The sequence below is a fragment of the Alosa sapidissima genome, chromosome 2 (assembly GCF_018492685.1).
Source record: "Alosa sapidissima isolate fAloSap1 chromosome 2, fAloSap1.pri, whole genome shotgun sequence".
Classification (NCBI taxonomy): Eukaryota; Metazoa; Chordata; class Actinopteri; order Clupeiformes; family Clupeidae; genus Alosa; species Alosa sapidissima.
The window spans coordinates 18,646,072-18,665,344 of NC_055958.1; the positions used below are offsets into that span (position 1 = coordinate 18,646,072).

The 19,273-nt window shown below is 45.0% G+C and overlaps 1 protein-coding gene across 1 annotated transcript in view; it reads left to right on the forward strand.

The window, feature by feature from the left end:
• Positions 1-19,026, forward strand: part of pde11a (phosphodiesterase 11a) — a 48,902-nt gene extending 29,876 nt beyond the window's left edge. The window contains exons 10-20 of the mRNA XM_042084577.1: positions 3,407-3,457; positions 5,069-5,215; positions 5,609-5,716; positions 7,456-7,565; positions 8,172-8,262; positions 9,584-9,684; positions 9,953-10,030; positions 10,172-10,235; positions 10,369-10,443; positions 11,653-11,736; positions 15,972-19,026. Of these exons, the coding sequence (XP_041940511.1) occupies positions 3,407-3,457; positions 5,069-5,215; positions 5,609-5,716; positions 7,456-7,565; positions 8,172-8,262; positions 9,584-9,684; positions 9,953-10,030; positions 10,172-10,235; positions 10,369-10,443; positions 11,653-11,736; positions 15,972-16,205 (1,143 nt within the window). The 3' untranslated portion in view covers positions 16,206-19,026. The remainder of the gene's footprint in view (positions 1-3,406; positions 3,458-5,068; positions 5,216-5,608; positions 5,717-7,455; positions 7,566-8,171; positions 8,263-9,583; positions 9,685-9,952; positions 10,031-10,171; positions 10,236-10,368; positions 10,444-11,652; positions 11,737-15,971) is intronic.
• The last annotated feature ends 247 nt before the right edge of the window (positions 19,027-19,273 follow it).

The following is a 19,273-nucleotide window of genomic DNA, read 5'->3' on the forward strand; positions in this document are numbered from 1 at the left end:
GCTGAAGGAGGTTGTTGTCTGTGGGCCGTAGAGCTTGTCATGCAAATGCACACAAAACAAAACTGTGAATACATAATATAAAAAACACAATACATACATAATATTACACATATTACATATTCATAATTGCCATGTACCAGTAGGTACAGAACCTCCAATACACTTCACAAGGTTCCTTTGAAACCAGTTCTGCCAATTAAAAAACAAAAACAAATATATAATATAATATATGGAGGTACAGACACTGTAGCCACTTAAGCCACAGTCCTCCCCACTTCTGGCAAACAGTTTGTTGTTAGAAGATTTTTTTGTGCTGGACGTCTAGTTATATTTATGACAATTCTTAGAATGTTGGGGTGTACCTTGGCAGGCACAGCTTACCTTTTTTTGGATATTTTCCTTTAAACAGATATATTTAACAACTAACAATGCCTTTAAAGCCAGATCATCATGCATTATAAACCACATGGTTCTTATGTAGAGTTGCATCTGTTTTTCAGATCAGAAAATGATCTTGTATACATTTGAAGCAATAATGACTATTATCATTTGAACATCCCTGTATTCCCCCTCTGTGTATATACCTGTCATAATGTATGTGTACCACTAGGATTTATGACAGAGTTGAGGGCTGTGTCTTTGGGTAGCTGTGTTGGAGCTGAATAAACATGAGGACTCCTTATCAAATAAGGAAGTGTGAAAAAGGCCAGAGTGCTTTCCCAATGGCCATCTGTGAGACGCATGGGAACACAATCCATGCTGACACCGCCATCTCCCTGTCCACTCTAGTCTTGGAGTGCAGAGCGCTCTGGAGACGAGAGAGGGACTCCATTATCTCCTCTCATTAACTGGAGTTGCTCATAAACCAGAACTGAATAAGTGGGTCATGAGGATGAGTGTATCAGATGAGAGAAGGTGGCAGTGCTGCCTTATTGTGGATGATCATGTGGCTACAGTAGCTTAGTTATTGTGAGGCAGGACGGGGGAGAGAGAGCAGAGTGGTAGTTCAGTGTAATCCAGTGGAGATGGATAACAGATTTCATGTATTCATATATATATATATATATATGAATACATGAAATCTATATATATATACAGGTGCTGGTCATATAATTACATGGAAAAAGTTGATTTATTTCAGTAATTCCATTCAAAAAGTGAAACTTGTATAATGTATACATGCATTCCACACAGACTGATATATTTCAAGTGTTTATTTCTTTTAATTTTGATGATTATAACTGACAACTAATGAAAACCCCAAATTCAGTATCTCTGAAAATTAGAATATTGTGAAAAGGTTCAATATTGAAGACACCTGGTGCCACACTCTATTCAGCTAATTAACTCAAAACTCCTGCAAAGGCCTTTAAAGAAGCACTATGCAACAATTTTAGCAAAAAAAACCTTAATTATGCAGGTTGAGAGTCGTTCTGATGGTTCTACAACACTTTATGGGTCGTTTGGTGGGTGCTTCTCCGCGAAAACCCCCCCCCCAATATGCAACTTTCTGGACCCGGTCCGGGTAAATCCGGATGTGACTCAGCTGAAGTATCCAATCGCGCCTCGAAAATGTAATCAGATTGTAGTTTCGAAGAACACTGCAAAACGGACGCCGACCTGGCTTTGTTGCTGTTGAAATTGTAAGTAGCCTACCTTTGGGTGAACTTTGTCTATGTACAGTAATGTGGTTTGATAGTCTCTTGAACAATGTGTTTGCTCGACCGTTTTATTGTGAGCCCTGTATGTGTTTAGCTTGGTTTCTTGATGGCTAGTTTGCTAGTTAGTGGGGGTTTAACGTAGCAGTCACTTGCTACCGAAGCTGCAGGGGGAGCTGTGTAGTGAAAAAAGCGAGCCCAAATCCGGCGAAAACCCAGAAACAGCGAAGGAATAACCAGACCTGCATAGTGCTTCTTTAAATGGTCTCTCAGTCTAGTTCTGTAGGCTACACAATCATGAGGAAGACTGCTGACTTGACAATTGTCCAAAAGACGACCATTGACACCTTGCACAAGGAGGGCAAGACACAAAAGGTCATTGCTAAAGAGGCTGGCTGTTCACAGAGCTCTGTGTCCAAGCACATTAATAGAGAGGCGAAGGGAAGGAAAAGATGTGGTCAATAAAATTGTACAAGCAATAGGGATAACCGCAGCCTGGAGAGGATTGTGAAACAAAACCCATTCAAAAATGTGGGGGAGATTCACAAAGAGTAGACTGCAAGTGGAGTCAGTGCTTCAAGAACCACCACGCACAGACGTATGCAAGACATGGGTTTCAGCTGTCACATTCCTTGTGTCAAGCCACTCTTGAACAAGAGACAGCGTCAAAAGCGCCTCGCCTGGGCTAAAGACAAAAAGGACTGGACTGCTGCTGAGTGGTCCAAAGTTATGTTCTCTGATGAAAGTAAATTTTGTATTTCCTTTGGAAATCAAGGTCCCAGAGTCTGGAGGAAGAGAGGAGAGGCACAGAATCCACGTTGCTTGAAGTCCAGTGTAAAGTTTCCACAGTCAGTGATGGTTTGGGGTGCCATGTCATCTGCTGATGTTGGTCCACTGTGTTTTCTGAGGTCCAAGGTCAACACAGCCGTCTACCAGGAAGTTTTAGAGCACTTCATGCTTCCTGCTGCTGGCCAACTTTATGGAGATGCAGATTTCATTTTCCAATAGGACTTGGCACCTGCACACAGTGCCAAAGCTACCAGTACCTGGTTTAAGGACCATGGTATCCCTGTTCTTAATTGGCCAGCAAACTCGCCTGACCTTAACCCCATAGAAAATCTATGGAGTATTGTGAAGAGGAAGATGCGATACGCCAGACCCAACAATGCAGATGAGCTGAAGGCCAATATCAGAGCAACCTGGGTTCTCATAACACCTGAGCAGTGCCACAGACTGATCGACTCCATGCCACGCCGCATTGCTGCAGTAATTCAGGCAAAAGTAACCCCAACTAAGAATTGAGTGCTGTACATGCTCATACTTTTCATGTTCATACTTTTCAGTTGGCCAACATCTTAAGTAATATTCTAATTTTCTGAGATACTGAATTTGGGATTTTCATTATTTGTCAGTTAGAATCATCAGATTAAAAGAAATAAACATTTGAAATGTAATGTGTGTGTAATGAATGAATATAATATACAAGTTTCACTTTTTGAATGGAATTACTGACATACATCAACTTTTTAATGATATTCTAATTATATGATCAGCACCTGTAGATATTGATTATTTACAATTATTTACAATAATCAATCCGTTTCAATACTCAATACAGCATGCCCACATGTCGAATGGTTTTTTTGTATTTCTAGTTCTGTAATGGGTTCATTATGCTATATAACTAGTACTGCACTACATTTTATGCATATGCTTTAAAACATTTTGACTTTGTTGTCCTTTCACAGGTATTGTCATACCATGCCACCTGTTCCAAGACCGAGGTTGACAAATTTAAGGTAATGGATATGAGTGGGAAGAAAAGGTGCTCTGTAGGAAGCATGCTCTCCTGGAAATGTAATGATCTGTTTTAATGGCCTCCCACTGCAAAAGCCACCGTTTCCTCATGAAGTAATGACCCAATTAGCAGCGCGAGAAACCCACTGAAAATAAGGCTTCCACTTTAGTGGCACCACCTGCTAGATGCATTGATTTTTATACACTTTCTCCATTGACAAATATTTCAGAAAATTGCCTAATTTCAATTTATATATACCGCAGAAAGAGCTTGCTCATGTCTTCAAGAATTTCTACAAAATGTAAAATAACACTCAATGGAAAATGTGTGTATTGACCTTAAAAGAACATCTACTGGATGCTGGCATTTTAAATGTGCCCATTCAATACCTAATCATTGTCATTGCATTGTTTATTCACCATGCACTTCATGAGACTGTTTATTATGCCTGTCAAAGGTTGGCTGCATCCATCAAATAATGGTCTCAGGAATGATTTTTTTATGCTAAACTGTGCATCAATAAACAGCCTCAGATCATTACAATAGGCTGGACACCGCAGAGCCCTCTTCTTCATCTGTGCACTGGACATCTCTCCACCTTTCCAGTCCTCTCCTCCACTCCTCCTTTATGTGCTCCATGCGCATTCCTTCCTCCCCCTCCCCACCCCACCTCCTCTTTCATAACTGGCCTACAAACGCGCTCTGCATTGCTGTGCTCTGAGCATGCTCTCCTTGAGCGCGCAGCACTGTAAATGTCACCGGAGCAGTGGCCTCGACATCCTCTCACAAGGCGAGATGTTGACTCCTTGGCTCGGTGAACCTGCCGTTCTGGAAATGAAAACATTTCTTTCCCCCGGCGAGAAGAACGCTCCACACTGGACATCAGCTCAGCCTGCACACTCTCCCTCTCCGGCCCTCTCCCTCCCACTTCAGCCGAGGACACAGGGAGACTGGAGAAATCAATGAGATCTGACCCAGAATTACATTTGCAGAGATACTCAGTGTTGTTAAAAGGACAATTTGTAGTTGTTGTAAATATTTCTTATATTCTTGTGACTATGACTTGTATGAGTTATTCAATGGACCTAATAGCATACAGAAAAGCCCACAGTCCTTTTCTTTAGAAAGAGGTCCTAGCTGTTGATCATTCGTTTCTGTTTTAATGTAGTTCTACGTGGAGATGTTGACAGTGTGCTTTACCAACATTTTGGCTCCATATACAGACAACAGTAGTTAGCAGTCTCTCCGGATCCAAACAAGACAAGAGTCCCTAATGATATCCTCTATTAGATTTGTCAGTGACGTCAACAAACAAGACCAGCAACACTTAATCCCTCAGATAATTCCCTCGTTACTTCAGTGCTGTCTGTTTTGTGCTATCTTTAGGCCTCTCATTAGCACATGTTCCTACTGTACATACATTACCACCCTCTCCCATACTCTGTTTGGCCTCAAACTTAATACAAACGCTAAGACTGCATCTTGCTGTTGTTTCTGTCACACAAATGATAGCGAGAGCAACTTTACGACCCACATCCTTTTGTTGGTTTCATCTCTCTGTCTCTCTCTGTCTCTCTCTCTCTCTTCTCTGCCTCTCTCTCTTGTATACCAGGCTGCAAACATTCCTCTAGTCTGTGAACTGGGCATAGATAAGCTGTCCTTTGATGACTTCTCTCTGGATGTGGACGCCATGATCACTGCGGCGCTCCGTATGTTTATGGAGCTGGGCATGGTGCAGAAGTTTAAGATTGATTATGAGGTGAGTGGATGCTGGTTGTGCATATGGAGGGCTGGTTCATAGGAGTGGGGGAAGGTGTGCTGTTGGCTATCGTGGGTGGAATAGAATCAATAGCACTGTATTGTTTAAGGGGAACATAACATTGTTGTGTTGATGCGTGGATATTTACACTGAAGATGAATGTGCTATGTAGTTGTTCAAGGTGCCTGCACTTTATGCCTTTGCCCTCTGCGGCCCCTGGGATTTGGGTTCCCAAACAGAAGCCATACGTTCTCTAATATCTTGTGTTCTTGTTCTTGTGCTCTTTCCTTCTCTCCTCCACATCCATCTCTCTCTCCCTCTCTCTTGTCCTCCTCTCCCTCTCTTCTTTTCTCTCCATGGCTTTCTCTCACTTGTTTCTTTGACCCTGTTTAGACGCTCTGCCGATGGTTGCTGACTGTAAGGAAGAACTATCGCATGGTCACCTATCACAACTGGAGACACGCCTTCAATGTCTGCCAGTGCATGTTTGCTATGCTGACGGTGAGTAGGCTAAAAATAATACTACAGTATGTTTTCAAAGATGTGATTACAGTCCCTTTGTTCCTGATATTATGTGAGTAGGCTAAAAATAATACTACAGTATGTTTTCAAAGATGTGATTACAGTCCCTTTGTTCCTGATATTATGTGAGTAGGCTAAAAATAATACTACAGTATGTTTTCAAAGATGTGATTACAGTCCCTTTGTTCCTGATATTATGCTGCTTATCATCATTATTTATACATTCATGGGGTAACCGCAGTCATACATGGGGAATGAGATACAACAACTAGTAGGGAACAAAATTCAAAGCAATACATGTAACATTTCATGACTAAGTTCTAGTTCTCTCCTCCCAAAGGAGATCATATGGGCGTCAGCTTCATTCAGAAGTGTAAGGTGAAAGCTGGGCTATTCATGCATTCACCTGAATGGGGCACGGTGGGAGGGTTGCTCCAGATTCCGGGCTGTTTGATTTGTTCCAACCCCCAGTGGATCTCCTGGAGGATCTAAAGCGAGCCGTGACTCCCATGAGGCCTAGAGGCCAGCTCCACACTGGGGTTTCAGTTAATCACGCCACACGTACAGCACATCCAGCCCTGCTGCTAGTGCTGCTGGTGACGATGATGATGACGGCGATGAAGAGGAGGAGGAGGAGGGGTCTGGATGCTGCTGCGTCACTCTGAGCTCTGGGACTCACACGGGGGACTGTGAGGTGAACTGCTCTCGGCGTGACTGCTGCAGTGTACCCGGTTTTCTGAAGGACAACACTATAGCAGAGATCAGAGGGGGAGTCTGAAGGATAAGATCCAACAGCAAACTTTCACTTTTACAAACTTTACTTTCAAATGATGCACTTTCTCTCCTAATCTAACATTTTCTCTAACAAATGTCACACTTACAGTATTTTTTCACAATTGCTAAAACACATTTTTTGAAACCTTCCCCCCTTTTCTTTATTCTCAAACTACATTCACAGAATGTCTGACAGTTCTTGCAAAATCAAACAATTGCCTCATAACAGTTTCATCTTGACACCAAAACATGTCAGAGTACTTATCCAATGTGTGATTGAAGTGTTCCCTTATTGTTTTAAGCAGCATTATAATGTATTCAATTACCGGTACATGCTCTTGCACCCTGTGGTGATGAATGATCCATGTCAGAGGGTAAGGTTTAAGGATTGAGTTTTAGCTGCTATCTGTAAACTCTTGCTGATGGACTACAGCAGTTAATATGCAGTTATACATGATTTTCAATGGAAGGCCAGATGTCAGAAATACTTTCTCTATTGCATGTGGTCATTGGTGTGGGAATATGCAGATGCCATTATTGATTATGTCTGTCATTACTGAAGGCTGACTGCATGTCCAGTGCTTACAAATACTTTTGTTTAGAGTTAAGATAATTTTGTTTTTTGTGACCCTGATTCGGTCATGACTAGTCAAAGTTACAAATGGGCTTATAAGACCTGTCAAGTTAGTGCTTGAAAATCTGGAGCCTTTCCATGCTGGCATGACGCATCGACTTAGAGCTTTGTCATGCTGAGTATCATTCAGTGTGGATGACCCAAAAACAAGTGAGAGCTGACCATAGCCAGCGGAGCTAGACCCACAGGCCCTGACGATGCAATCCCCTGCAGGCTGGCCCCAGGGCAGCCATCCTGGGGGAACATCTGACAAGTCACGCTCCATGTGACAGGTACAACACTAACCCCCATCCTCCTGTTTTCCCCTCAGACTGCGGGATTCCAGGAGACGCTCACAGAGGTGGAGATCCTGGCTCTGATCGTCGGCTGCATCTGCCACGACCTGGACCACCGGGGCACCAACAACGCATTCCAGGCTAAGTGAGTGACCCTCGCTGCCCCCACCAACACCACCCCCCCAACCCCCCCGTCAGTGTCCCGGACCTTGTCCCTCCATCAGTCCTCACCAGCACTGTCCAGACTGCAGCACAAGTCCAGTGCAGATCAGCCAGGAGTCAAGAGCAGCATTGCATAAGGCTTACATAAGAGTCTGTTGGATAAGGAGCGCATAAACAAGGCTGGCATGAGGCGCATAAACAGTGCAGCAGCTCCAGCACTCTGTCTCCTCGCCAGGGTGCTGGAGCGCCTCTTTTGTACTGCAGGTGTCCGAGGGCATTTTCAAATATTTTCAATTTTCATGTAAACATTATTGTGTTGTGCGAATTTGTCTGCGTTATTTGCCTACGTCAAGTCTAGAGTCTAGAGGTAGCTGAATCACTGTGCATGCATCTCTTCACTGGAAAAGTGTATTTGCATATATAGCTTATTGTAAAGGTTTGCAAAATGTGTGTCACTCACAACAGCATGACATTGTGGTAGCATACTTGCAGCATGTATAGAGATATACTTGTGAACCGAGTCTAGAAGAGATGACCGTCCAATGCTGGATTGCTAGTGTTGCTAATTGGCGCCTTGTGTCTCCGCCAGGACCGGCTCTGCCCTGTCTCTGCTGTACGGCACGTCTGCCACTCTGGAGCACCACCACTTTAACCACGCCGTCATGATCCTGCAGAGCGAAGTACGTTTGAGCTCTTCCACACTCAAACCTGCGCACCAACATAAGTCACTGTCTCTCATACACACCATATGCACCATCCCTGCCCAGTCACCCATACAGCATACAGACACCTTTCTCTCTTTATCATTTGAGAGAGAGAGAGAGACTGAAGGAGTCCACTGAACCTTTTTTAGTTGTAGACGAAGGTAATCTTCTCCTGGTGATAAAAAAGTAGAAATGAATGCAATGATTGGAAAATAACCACAATATTTTAATTAGCAGAGAGAGATGTTGCATCCTGGAGATGATTTTGTGTAAAGTGGCTAATTAAAAATGGGTTGGAGGGGGGGATTTGCAGGCTAGGCTCCATTAGGCTTATTATCACGTCTGTGACGACACAGCAAGCTGACAAATGTTTGCTTGAGAAATCATAATGCTTTCTGATAATTTGCTATGTGTATCACAGCTGCCGCTATTAGCATATAAATGAGAAGTGTCCCTTAATTCATGAAAAAAAAAGAGACGGCAGATTCAGTCCAGCGACCAGCAGGAAGGTTTAATTAAAACTTAACTTCTTAACGAGAATCTATCCTTCGCTGCCGACTCCTTGCGCTCCTCTCCTCCCTCTTCTCTCTCTCATGCTTTCTCTCTCTAACACACACGCACACATCACTCGTGAAGATGAGTGTAGACTCGGAGAACTCACCCATGTCTTGGCAGTGATGCTCAATATTTCATGGGAGCCAATGAGCAGAAGCCTCGGTGAGTTTTTTGAAGTGATCCGCTCGAGAAGCTTCTATTTCAGGCCAAGTGAGTGAGCTGAAGGAGGATCACCCAGTCACCGATGATGCTCTCCGACTTCAAATCGCTCCAGTTCCCCACACAAGCTGATCTTTAAAGACCACTCGTCTAGCTCCAGTACGGCTGCCTGTGGAACTACACAATGTTTTTGTGTATTTGTATTGTCATGACGCCACATCTCAAGATACTCAACTCGTCCACTGCTCTGGAACAGTGATTTAAATTAAGAAGTGCTTATTCACATTCAGGAGGCCCCTCTCCGTGGTCCTGATATCTTACCTTAATCCAGCACAAGTATCTCTTAACATGGGAGTGTGCTTAGCCCAGATGAGTGTCGGTGTGAGTCATCTTGAGTTCTTTTGAAATTCAAGAGGGCCTCCATGTCTTGCTGTGAAATCTGATTAACTTATGCATCCAGATGTCTTAGAGGTCCATTTAGACATTTGGTTAATTCATACTCAGTAACCTTTGAAAGAAAGTTTTTTTTTTACCTACCCACACTTCTGACATTTGGTGTGTTTTTGTTTGGTTTCTCTCCCAGGGGCACAACATCTTCTCTAACCTGTCCTCCAGTGAATACAGCGACCTCATGCAGCTGCTGAAGCAGTCCATCCTGGCTACTGACCTCACCCTCTATTTTGAGTATGTACTCCATCATCCCGAATATACTGCATGAAGACCCAACCCTCACTGATCCTAAACAGACAGCACACTACGATCTTCTCTCTTAAACAAGAACACTCACTGCGTTTTCCATGGTTGACACAGGCAACAGTGATAATGCCAAACAAACATGCACTGAGGGAGAGACGATAGCATCAGATTCTTTAGCTCTGCACTGCCACCTTGTGGTTGTTGTATTGTAGCCACGGCATTGGATTTAAGCTTGGTGCCTATATCTCTCTTTCAGGAACAGGAACATATTCTTTGAGCTGGTCAACAAAGGGGAGTACAACTGGAATGTGAAAGGCCACAGAGATATGTGCAGGTAAGCTCCAGTTACACTGGCATGCGTGAAGCAGAACATCATCCTTTAGAACGTCACACTGTGTAGGACTGGGTGGGTGCTGCGTACTGTGTGTGGCTACATAGAGTACATAGAGTAACCTGACCTCTGTTTTTTCCCCAGGTCCATGTTGATGACGGCGTGTGACCTGGGTGCGGTCACTAAACCCTGGGACATATCTCGGCAGGTGATTGGATCACATGGCATGACAGCATGTTGTCCGAATCAATAGCCATGATTGAGCGCACCACTCTATGTTGAGAGCAGTGTGACCATAGGGCTATGTCATTGAGTTTGTTTGTGGTGTTTCCCCTGCACAGGTGGCCGAGCTGGTGACCAGTGAGTTCTTTGACCAGGGAGACCGAGAGAGATCAGAACTGAAGCTCACACCATCGGTGAGCTCTCTCCCACAGCCTTCACACTCACACACACTTTTTCCATTAGTGTGTTTGATTTCAGTAGGGAAAGGAACCAAAGAAGAATGTTTGTTGCCAGGCACATGCAATCCAAGTACACAACAGTTTCATCCATTCATGGCCTGTTGAAAAGTAAACATGTTCTTGTGGTCTTTCAGGAGGCCTCTGAGTTGCAGTGCACTTGCATCACACAATAAAGCTGAGAAATGAGAAGACTGTCAGCTCGTATCACCAGTGCCCTCGTAAATGTGCCTAAAGCTATCTTTGAACCAGCCCTGCTCGACTCTGACCCAGAATTAGGTTGAATACAAACCAATGCAATTAGGTTCCTGACTACAAACCACCTCACCCCGCTCCGTTGGTTTGTAGAGCCCAGGTCTGTGTGAGTCCAGCGCTGCCAGTCCTGTGGTTTCATTAAATGTGCTGCTTTGGTAGGACTGTCCTGCTGGTCCCCACGGTGCTCTCCCTTCCCCCAGTCTGCTAATTAAATCTCCGCAACTCAGAGTCCCACATGGGACACATTCCAGAATCACCCTTGTTGCAATTACACTTAATCAATATTTGCTTATGTGTCTGTAAAGAGGAGAAAGACCTTATTAAGGGAAGTGCTAGTGTCGCAGTACAAAGTGGACGCAGTCGCTTTGAAGACAATGCTTATTCCTTTCCCTTTTAAAACAATAAAAAATCAATTAAAAAAAGCAGCGCTCTACAGTAATTGCTGCCCGTCGTCTAATCACGGGCGGCCACATTGCCTTTCTCTCTGAAGTAATACAGTTGCCTCAGGTTTTACAGCCTGTGTCAGAATCTTTAGCTGCGAGTGTGTGGGCGTCCTGAATTATACATTCAGAGCCAGAGCCCAGCAACTATCTGTGAAGTGCAGCTCTCCTCTGCTGTTAGAAGTTCAGCACACAGGAGACCACAGCCGCGCCGCGCGAGCAAGCGCCACTCAGGGACACAGCAGAGCAGCGAATAGGGCCCCTCTTCAAGGCAACGACCATGTTGTTTCCCCCTCACTTTTAACAAGTGGGGGAGTGTTGTGCCAATCAATGGCAGTGCAATAAAACAATTGGTTACTTTTAGCCACCGTGATCCATTTATGCAGTTCATGATGTTTTTTTTTGTTTCTTAGCTGATCCCTTTTTTAAGTCTTTGACGTCTTTGAAATCTTTTGCCGTGTTTGTGTTGCAGGCGATCTTTGACAGGAACCGCAAGGACGAGCTGCCGGGGCTGCAGCTTGAGTGGATCGATGGCATCTGTGCCCCGCTGTATGAGGTAGGGACACGTCCTTCACGCACCCCGTCGCTTGTATCTCTACAAGGCATGAACTACAAGGCAGCGTGATACTGCTAATGTAGAACACACTGGGCTTGCTTACCCTCCTCCTCTTACTCCCAGCCCCTGCTGTTGCATCACAGAGTCTCCTAGTGTAACTCCAAGAATGACCAAAGAGATGTTTTGTCAGAAGAACTTTTCATAGTCTTTTTTTAGTTTAGTCTCCCCCACCCCACTCTGTGGCATTCATTCAGCCGGAGGTAGCGTCAAGGACACAGTTCGAAAGCGATCGTCGCTTGAACATACAAGCACAAGCTTTTACATCCTGATGTGATAAAAACGAAGCGAGACGCAAGTGCGGCGCGGTGAAAGGGGCTCGTGACGCAAGCGGCCGCGTCTGCTGTGGAGGTACAATGCTCATTCGGCTGGCTGCCTCGCACGCAGGTATGCCGCGCATCCTCACTCCACGCAACGCTGAACACAAAGGCGTGATGAATAGTTAGAATAAGTCATGAGCTGCTCCACAGACATAAGTGTGTCACTGCGTGTGTGTGTGTGTGTGTGTGTGTGTGTGTGTCTGTGTTTGTGTGTGTTTTTCCGTGAGCCAAGCAGTGACGTCAGCACCCACCTGGCTCCCTCAGGAGTTTTTCCTTCATGTCTTTGTGTGTGTGTGTACGTGTGTGTGTGTGTGTGTGTGTGCATGCTTGTGTGTGATGGTGTGTACTGTATGTCTGTGTGTATGACTGAGTCTGAAACTAACAAACTAACTAAAATGAGGATCTGGACGACCCATGTGGTGGAGTAGACGTATGGACAAGAGAGCCTGAGCTCCTGTCCATGTGCTGACAGCTGCTCTGTCCCTGAGCCGTCCTGGCAGTGTAAAGGGCACAGACGTGTTTTGTAATCAGACAGTACAGTATGTTTGCCTTTCCCACCTCAAACGCGCACCGGCATCTCTGACATTTTGCTCTGTTTACCACACACACACACACACACACACACACACACACACCACACACACACACACACACACACACACACACACACAGGTACAGGGCACAGGTAAGACGGGGGCATGCCGTTCCCCCGCAAAGTACACCCCCCGAGGCAAGAGAGCCTTTCCGCTCACTTGGAGGCAGCTGCAGCACTCTGCACTCCAATGCGCCAATGAGCAGCGAGTCGGAGAGGAACTGCGTAGGAGGTCTGCGCTGGCCGTACTATCTGCACTCCAATGCGCCAGTGAGCAGCGAGTCGGAGAGGAACTGCGTAGGAGGTCTGCGCTGGCCGTACTGTCTCTGGTCAAAGACCGAGCTGGCAGAGACTACCCCCCCCCCGTTCCTCTTTCCCTGAGAACTCGTGATGGAGCCCATGCGTGCGTTCATTCAACCCACGGTGGGGTTCTCGGTGATACCACGCTCTTTACTGCGCTTGATAGCACACTTATAATGGTGTGTCTGAACCTCTGTGATGAAAGCAGTGTGTTTAAAACATATACATAACGTTACACTGTTTAGATCAATGGATGATAGACGGTCCTCATGCACAAACCTCCAAACTAATCCTAATTAGGATTTATTCTGTAATCTTCTTCATAATGAAAAAGCAGACTATTCTCATTCCTGTTATCAGATAGGAGCAGGATATGTACAATTATATCATCTCCTCCTCCATATCCACCCGATCATATCAGTTAATTGAATTAATTTAGACAATAACATGACTAGCAGCATGGCTTTGTGTACTTCTCAGAGCTCAAACAGCCCATTTACTTCAGTACAAACCAAGACGTTTGCTATTATGTCCTCATTATATCCTTAATGGGTATCCACCAGAAACCTAAAACCAGGAGCCCATGGAGCGTACATGCTAATGTTTATGAAATGGAGATTTCTTTTAAGACGGTAACACTGATGCCAATTAAATAGAGAGAGGAAAGCCATGGAGGAAGTGGCAAGGCAGCTTGGCTTTTGTGTGGGAGGAAGAGAATGGTCTAGATCTGGTTTCTCCTGACGCCGCTGTGTGGAATATTAAACCTCTGTTATGTAACCCCGCTGTCTTCAAACTCAAAGCCCACCAGATAACCGCGCCGCTCCCTTAACTCCACACTTGTGCAACTTCGCTGGAATATTGATGCAGAGCAGACAAAGCGTGAAGTCGGAACATACTGTTGGTGTTCGACGACTGGGGTTTTCGCTGGTTGGGCTGGGTTGGGCTGGGTTGGGCGGCAGCAGTCGAGTTTTTTTTTTATGTCCTGCTCCGTTCCCCAGCAGACGAGATGAAAAGTGGGGAGATTACCTTGATCAGAGTCGGCTGTGTCCTGGAGAGCTCCCCCGGACTGGCTGCTCATGGGCTACAGGACACACACTGGGGATGGAACATCAGGCAGGGTCTGGATCCACAGCCAGTTAAATGAGCTTTTACTGTCTGCTCAGGAGACCTCCACCACCACACAGTCTAGAGTATGGGGTAGGGGATACATGGGCTTCCCATTTAATGGGGGAATGGTTCCCTTACACCTAGAGAAGAGCAGAAATGAAAAGAGAAGAGAAGAGAAGAGAGGAGAGGAGAAGAGAGGAGAAGAGAAGAGAAGGGGATGTCAGTGGACTGAAGATGTCTTGAAGCTCTTGACACCTTATCTGATATGAAAGCCCAGGTTTTCACATCAAGAGGACTTTAAACTTAAATCCCAAAACAGTCTTAACTGACACCTGCAGGGGACGATTAGTTAAAGGGATTGATGCAGCATGTAGTAGCATGTTCTGAGCAACAGAGAAGGAGAATTGAGGAAGTTTGAGGAGTTAAGCCAGTCCTAAAAAAAAACAAATGATCCTTTATTATTTGAGTAGTTTGTTTTTGAATTTGTCAAACATGATGTCTTTGTGTGAGTTATTCAGCTTAATGCATTTAGTTGGATGACTAGTTCAAAGAACACAATCACTCAACCACTCATGTACTTGACATTGTAAGGGAAATCCATGTAAAAATGGACAAGCCTCTGCATTCATATGCATTAGCACCCAAAGGTGACCCGTGGAGAGACTTTGGAAATGAACACAAGTGGACTTGACCTGAATCCCACTGCAGAGGGAAAACATTGTGTCATGTCATGTGAATGTTAATTTATGGAGAGCATAACAGGCACTGGCACTCTATCAACCTCGCTCTGATTCACACCCCAAAAAATCCTCTCCCGCAACTAAACATAGTTTTTGATTTGCCTGACAGATAAATTTTCGTTCTACTCTTTCAGGTTTGTGTTTTGTCTGTGTGTAGATGTGAGCCAGTACCGCACCAGGAAGCCTTTGAAATGTGGCAGCTGTTTGCAGAGTATTATTAAAGCACATTACTCTTTCCATTTGGCTTTTGTGGTGTTCCTCCTGCGTCTGAGCGCTCGGCTCCCTATGTGAAGTCAAACAAATCAGTATTTGGAAGTCGGGCACGCAGAGAAAAACCGTCTCTGTTTGCCGCTGCCTGTCAGTGGAACAGTAGGCTCCAGAGACCTGCACACAGACTCCTGTGGCACACATCCTCTCATCCAGACACGTAGATGCTTAACATGTTTGCCAACTCTGAGTACGATAAGTCACGCTGTGGCAAGCCACCTCGATAGCCGCTCATAAAAACCAAGCAGATTACCCTAATGATGTCTGAAAACATTGATGTCGGCAGCTGTTCATACGGTAGTGCGGAGACAACCAATAACATGAAAGGCTTAATGACAGCGTCTCCTCAACAAGGCTGCACTGTGGGCGGCTCGCTCTCTCAACAGGCGCCAGCTTTGTTTTGCCACCGCAGTGGCAAGTTGTCTTCAAGTGCAACAGGCCCTGATGAAATGTGGCTTAATTAGAGCGATTTGTGAACCCATGCGCTTCGGATAACATTTGAAAAGGCGCAAACAGTGGCGGGGAGAAAAGCCAGAAGAAAATAAACACGGCTGTCTCCGAGGTCATTTGTCAGGGGCTGCGTGTCAGTGTGACTGAGCTGCCATTTCACAACTGAAGTGAGGGAGAAAAACAGATGACAGCAGCAAATAACTAATTAAAGTTCAACAGTACCTCTTTTTGTCCCTTGAAGCTGCCTATCATAAGATAATTACTAAAACCTGCACTCATCACTCAGATATTTTGATTAAGTCAAGTGTGTGCGCTGGGCACGGCCTTTGTTTTGAAGATGAACACTTGGCCCCTGAAATGCTCGTTCTTTGAATATTCCCCTCTGCTGTTTTCCCTCTGCAGACTCTGGTGAAGCTGAACCCCAAGCTGCAGTCCATGGTGGAGCTGATCGGGGCCAACCGGGCCCGCTGGGAGGAGCTGCACTGCCTGAGGCAGCTGAGCCAGGAGGGCGCCAAACCTCCGGACTGCTGCGCCGACGCGGACGACACCCCCTCCTCTGGCTGCGGCTGCGCAGGGGAGCGTAAGATGAGCTCTGGCGCCGCGCCCTGTGGGGAGTCCTCCGAGCCTGCCAGCTAGCTGCCGCTGTCGCCGTCGCCGTCGCCGCGCCCCCACTGAAGGTGGTCTGTGGTCCTGGCGGGGGGGATTGCGCCTCCTCCACCTTTTCCGCTTGTTTGCAGTCTGCAGCATACCGGGTGCTGTGCATGCAGAGGGCTATTTCTTGAGCGCTGCCCCTGTGCTTCGCGTGGCCGCCGCTGGAGTATGGGAGATGACCTTTGACCCGAGGGGCCCCTAAACCCAGAGGTCAGCTGTGGGCGATTTGGAGGGCAACTGAAGCCACAGACAACTGCACGTTTACCTTGCAGCAATCGCTGACAATATTTAAATGGAAGGCATTGTGAACATAATCAGCTGAAGACCAGAAAACTACATGATGTTTGTGGGCCAGCATTTCTGTGCACTGCAGGTTGCCAAGATAAATTGAAAAGACAGAACAGAGCATAACCACTATTTTATCTATGTGTTGCCAGGAGGGACTCTAAGCATACTGTTACAGCATAATGTACCACTGTCGCTATCTGTTTATCTGAATATCCTCAGACTACTGACTATTGTTTTTTTTTTTTTTTTTTTGAAGGGACTGAGGGTGATTTTTGTATTTTCTACTGTACATATGTTTTTTTTCCTGGAATGAAATATGCAAGTGCTGTTTATGACATGGGTACTGGCTTGGATATTCCTGTCGGTGTGATTACTAAAGGATCAGGGCTTTGTGGGACCACTAAGCCAATGGCAATGCTTGCAATGCAAATCTGATATGCTTTCTCTCTGTGCCTTGTTTGGGAGCCCTTATGAAAAATGCATGGCATCTTCACACCAACTTCATAATTGTCTTAAAAATAGGTGGTGGACCATGGAGGCTTTTGTCTACTGCATAGGAGCCGGCCACCGTGGCGTCTTGAAGCCCCTCCTCCCCCTCTGGCTTAGAACACGCTCTTCGTGCGTTGCTTTTTGTCATTGTTATTAGAGCTCTCTTTCACTGGGGGAGCTATCACACTGGAGCATTTGATTTCACGGCTACACAGATTTATCCACCGATCGCTTTTGTTTTGCTTTTCCTATGAAATTAATCATGTTCAAATATAACAGAATAGCAGGTGATTATTTATGTGTGAGTGTATATAAATATATATTTATATATGTATTGATTGCAGTTGTTCATACAATTATGTACAGCTTTGCCAGCAACACTCCAAGTGACTTACAGCAAATGGATTGTGCCTTTGTCAGCCCTCTCTATATAGACACAGCAGTGAAACTTTTCCAGCACACACTTTGCCAAGTAACTCACACATTAAGTGATTAATGATGAGTTTGTCAGTGATCCGTCTTGACTTTACAAAGTCCTGACATCAAAATGACCCAAACGTCCAGGGGAGACAACTAATTGTCTGGTTTATAAGGTAAAATCTGTTAATGACCTCAGCCTATGTTGTACTACAAAACCCACTCCTATGAGTATTACTTCTCACATGCAGACGTAAATACTAAATACACGTTATTCAACACTGTATAGGCAGAAGCCAGTGATGGAGAAAAGCGAGAGCACTACAGTGCAATTTCCATACATAAACAACCATGTAAATTGAATGGTCAAAATGTCAGGCTTGGATTTGTGGCCTAGGTTCCATGAAATCCGCAGGAACTCAATAGGGACTCTAAGCGACTCTCTGAGGTTGTAAAGTTGTGGGTGCTTCCTCTTCCCCCGCACTTAGTGTCGCGTCGCTCTCATCCCCATATCTGTCAGAGCCAGCTGCAAACCCATCACTGTGCTGTATGGTGGTGGTGTAAAACACTTTAAATCAAGCCGAGACACCAATTGTCTTTCCATACAGATGATATGAACACCAATATTTCCTCAGAAGAAAGGGGAAATAAAGATAAATGGCGATGCCCATATCCATATGGCCATATTAAGATAATCCCTTCAGTGCTCCAGGGTGATACTGATAGGTAGGTAATGTGGTTATCTAAGAAATAGCACAGTTATGACTCACTCCGCTGTGGACACTAACAGATGTAGCAGCTCAAAGCATCTGACGTTTCAAGACTGCATCTATTACCATTTACTGCAGAGGTTCCCTCCCACATCTCCTTCATACCAAATGATTGCCACCAGGAGGATCATTCCAGTAGATTGCCAGTGAAGACATAGACTTTCCCATTGTCCTGAAGGAACCATTGTGAATAAGTTGTTCTGAGATATTTACATCTGTTCAACACTGTTAAAGTCACTCTCCTCTCACAAACTACCAGCTGTTCGTGTTACACAAACGTTACTTGCTTCTAACCTGTTAGCATTCATTTTAAGATCTATTTTGATGTTTTATTGAGTCCTTCTGAATTGTGTTGTAGCATTGTGAATTGGAGTCAATACGTTGCTGTGCTCCTTGCGTGGCATGGATCTTCGTGCTCTTCAGGTTAATCTAAAAGGCTAATTGATTCTGGGGAACAATTTTAATTGCATGACGTTTTTGAACAAATGCTGTACATGTAGCACATTAAGAAGACACACCAGTGATTACCTCTAAATATGGCATTAATTAGTGACATAGTGACTACATCTTTTTCCTCATTTGAATTGAACTGCATGGGTTACTGTAGTGCATTGTGGTGGGCGAAGCTTATTCACTCACAGGTTGAATCGTACACCTTCAGTTTTAAATGTGACCAAGCGTTAGAAAAGGACATGTATTTTTTGTATTTTGGACATTTAGCTGGTATTTTCCTACATCTGCCATCTGTGTTCTTTTCTGGTGATATTGAGGAGAGGTCAATGGAAAAGGCTTTTCAAAGGCATGTTACTGGGGAAATGTGCAATGTTTGTTTGATATGAATAAAAGTGCGCTGCTAGTTCTATCTGTATGGCTGTGTTGTGTTCTGTGGGGATCTGCTGCCCCCTAGTGGGATTGTGTTTCCTAGTCGATGCACCACCTCAACAAATCCTGCTTACTGTGAGCAGATCAACAGTGCCCCCGTGTGGCCATCAGGGGCTTTAACATGTTAGGGTTTAACACTGCTTTAAACTGACTTCTTATCTAGTCAGCAAGGGCTGTGCAGAATTCACACTCAGGTCATGTGCATTC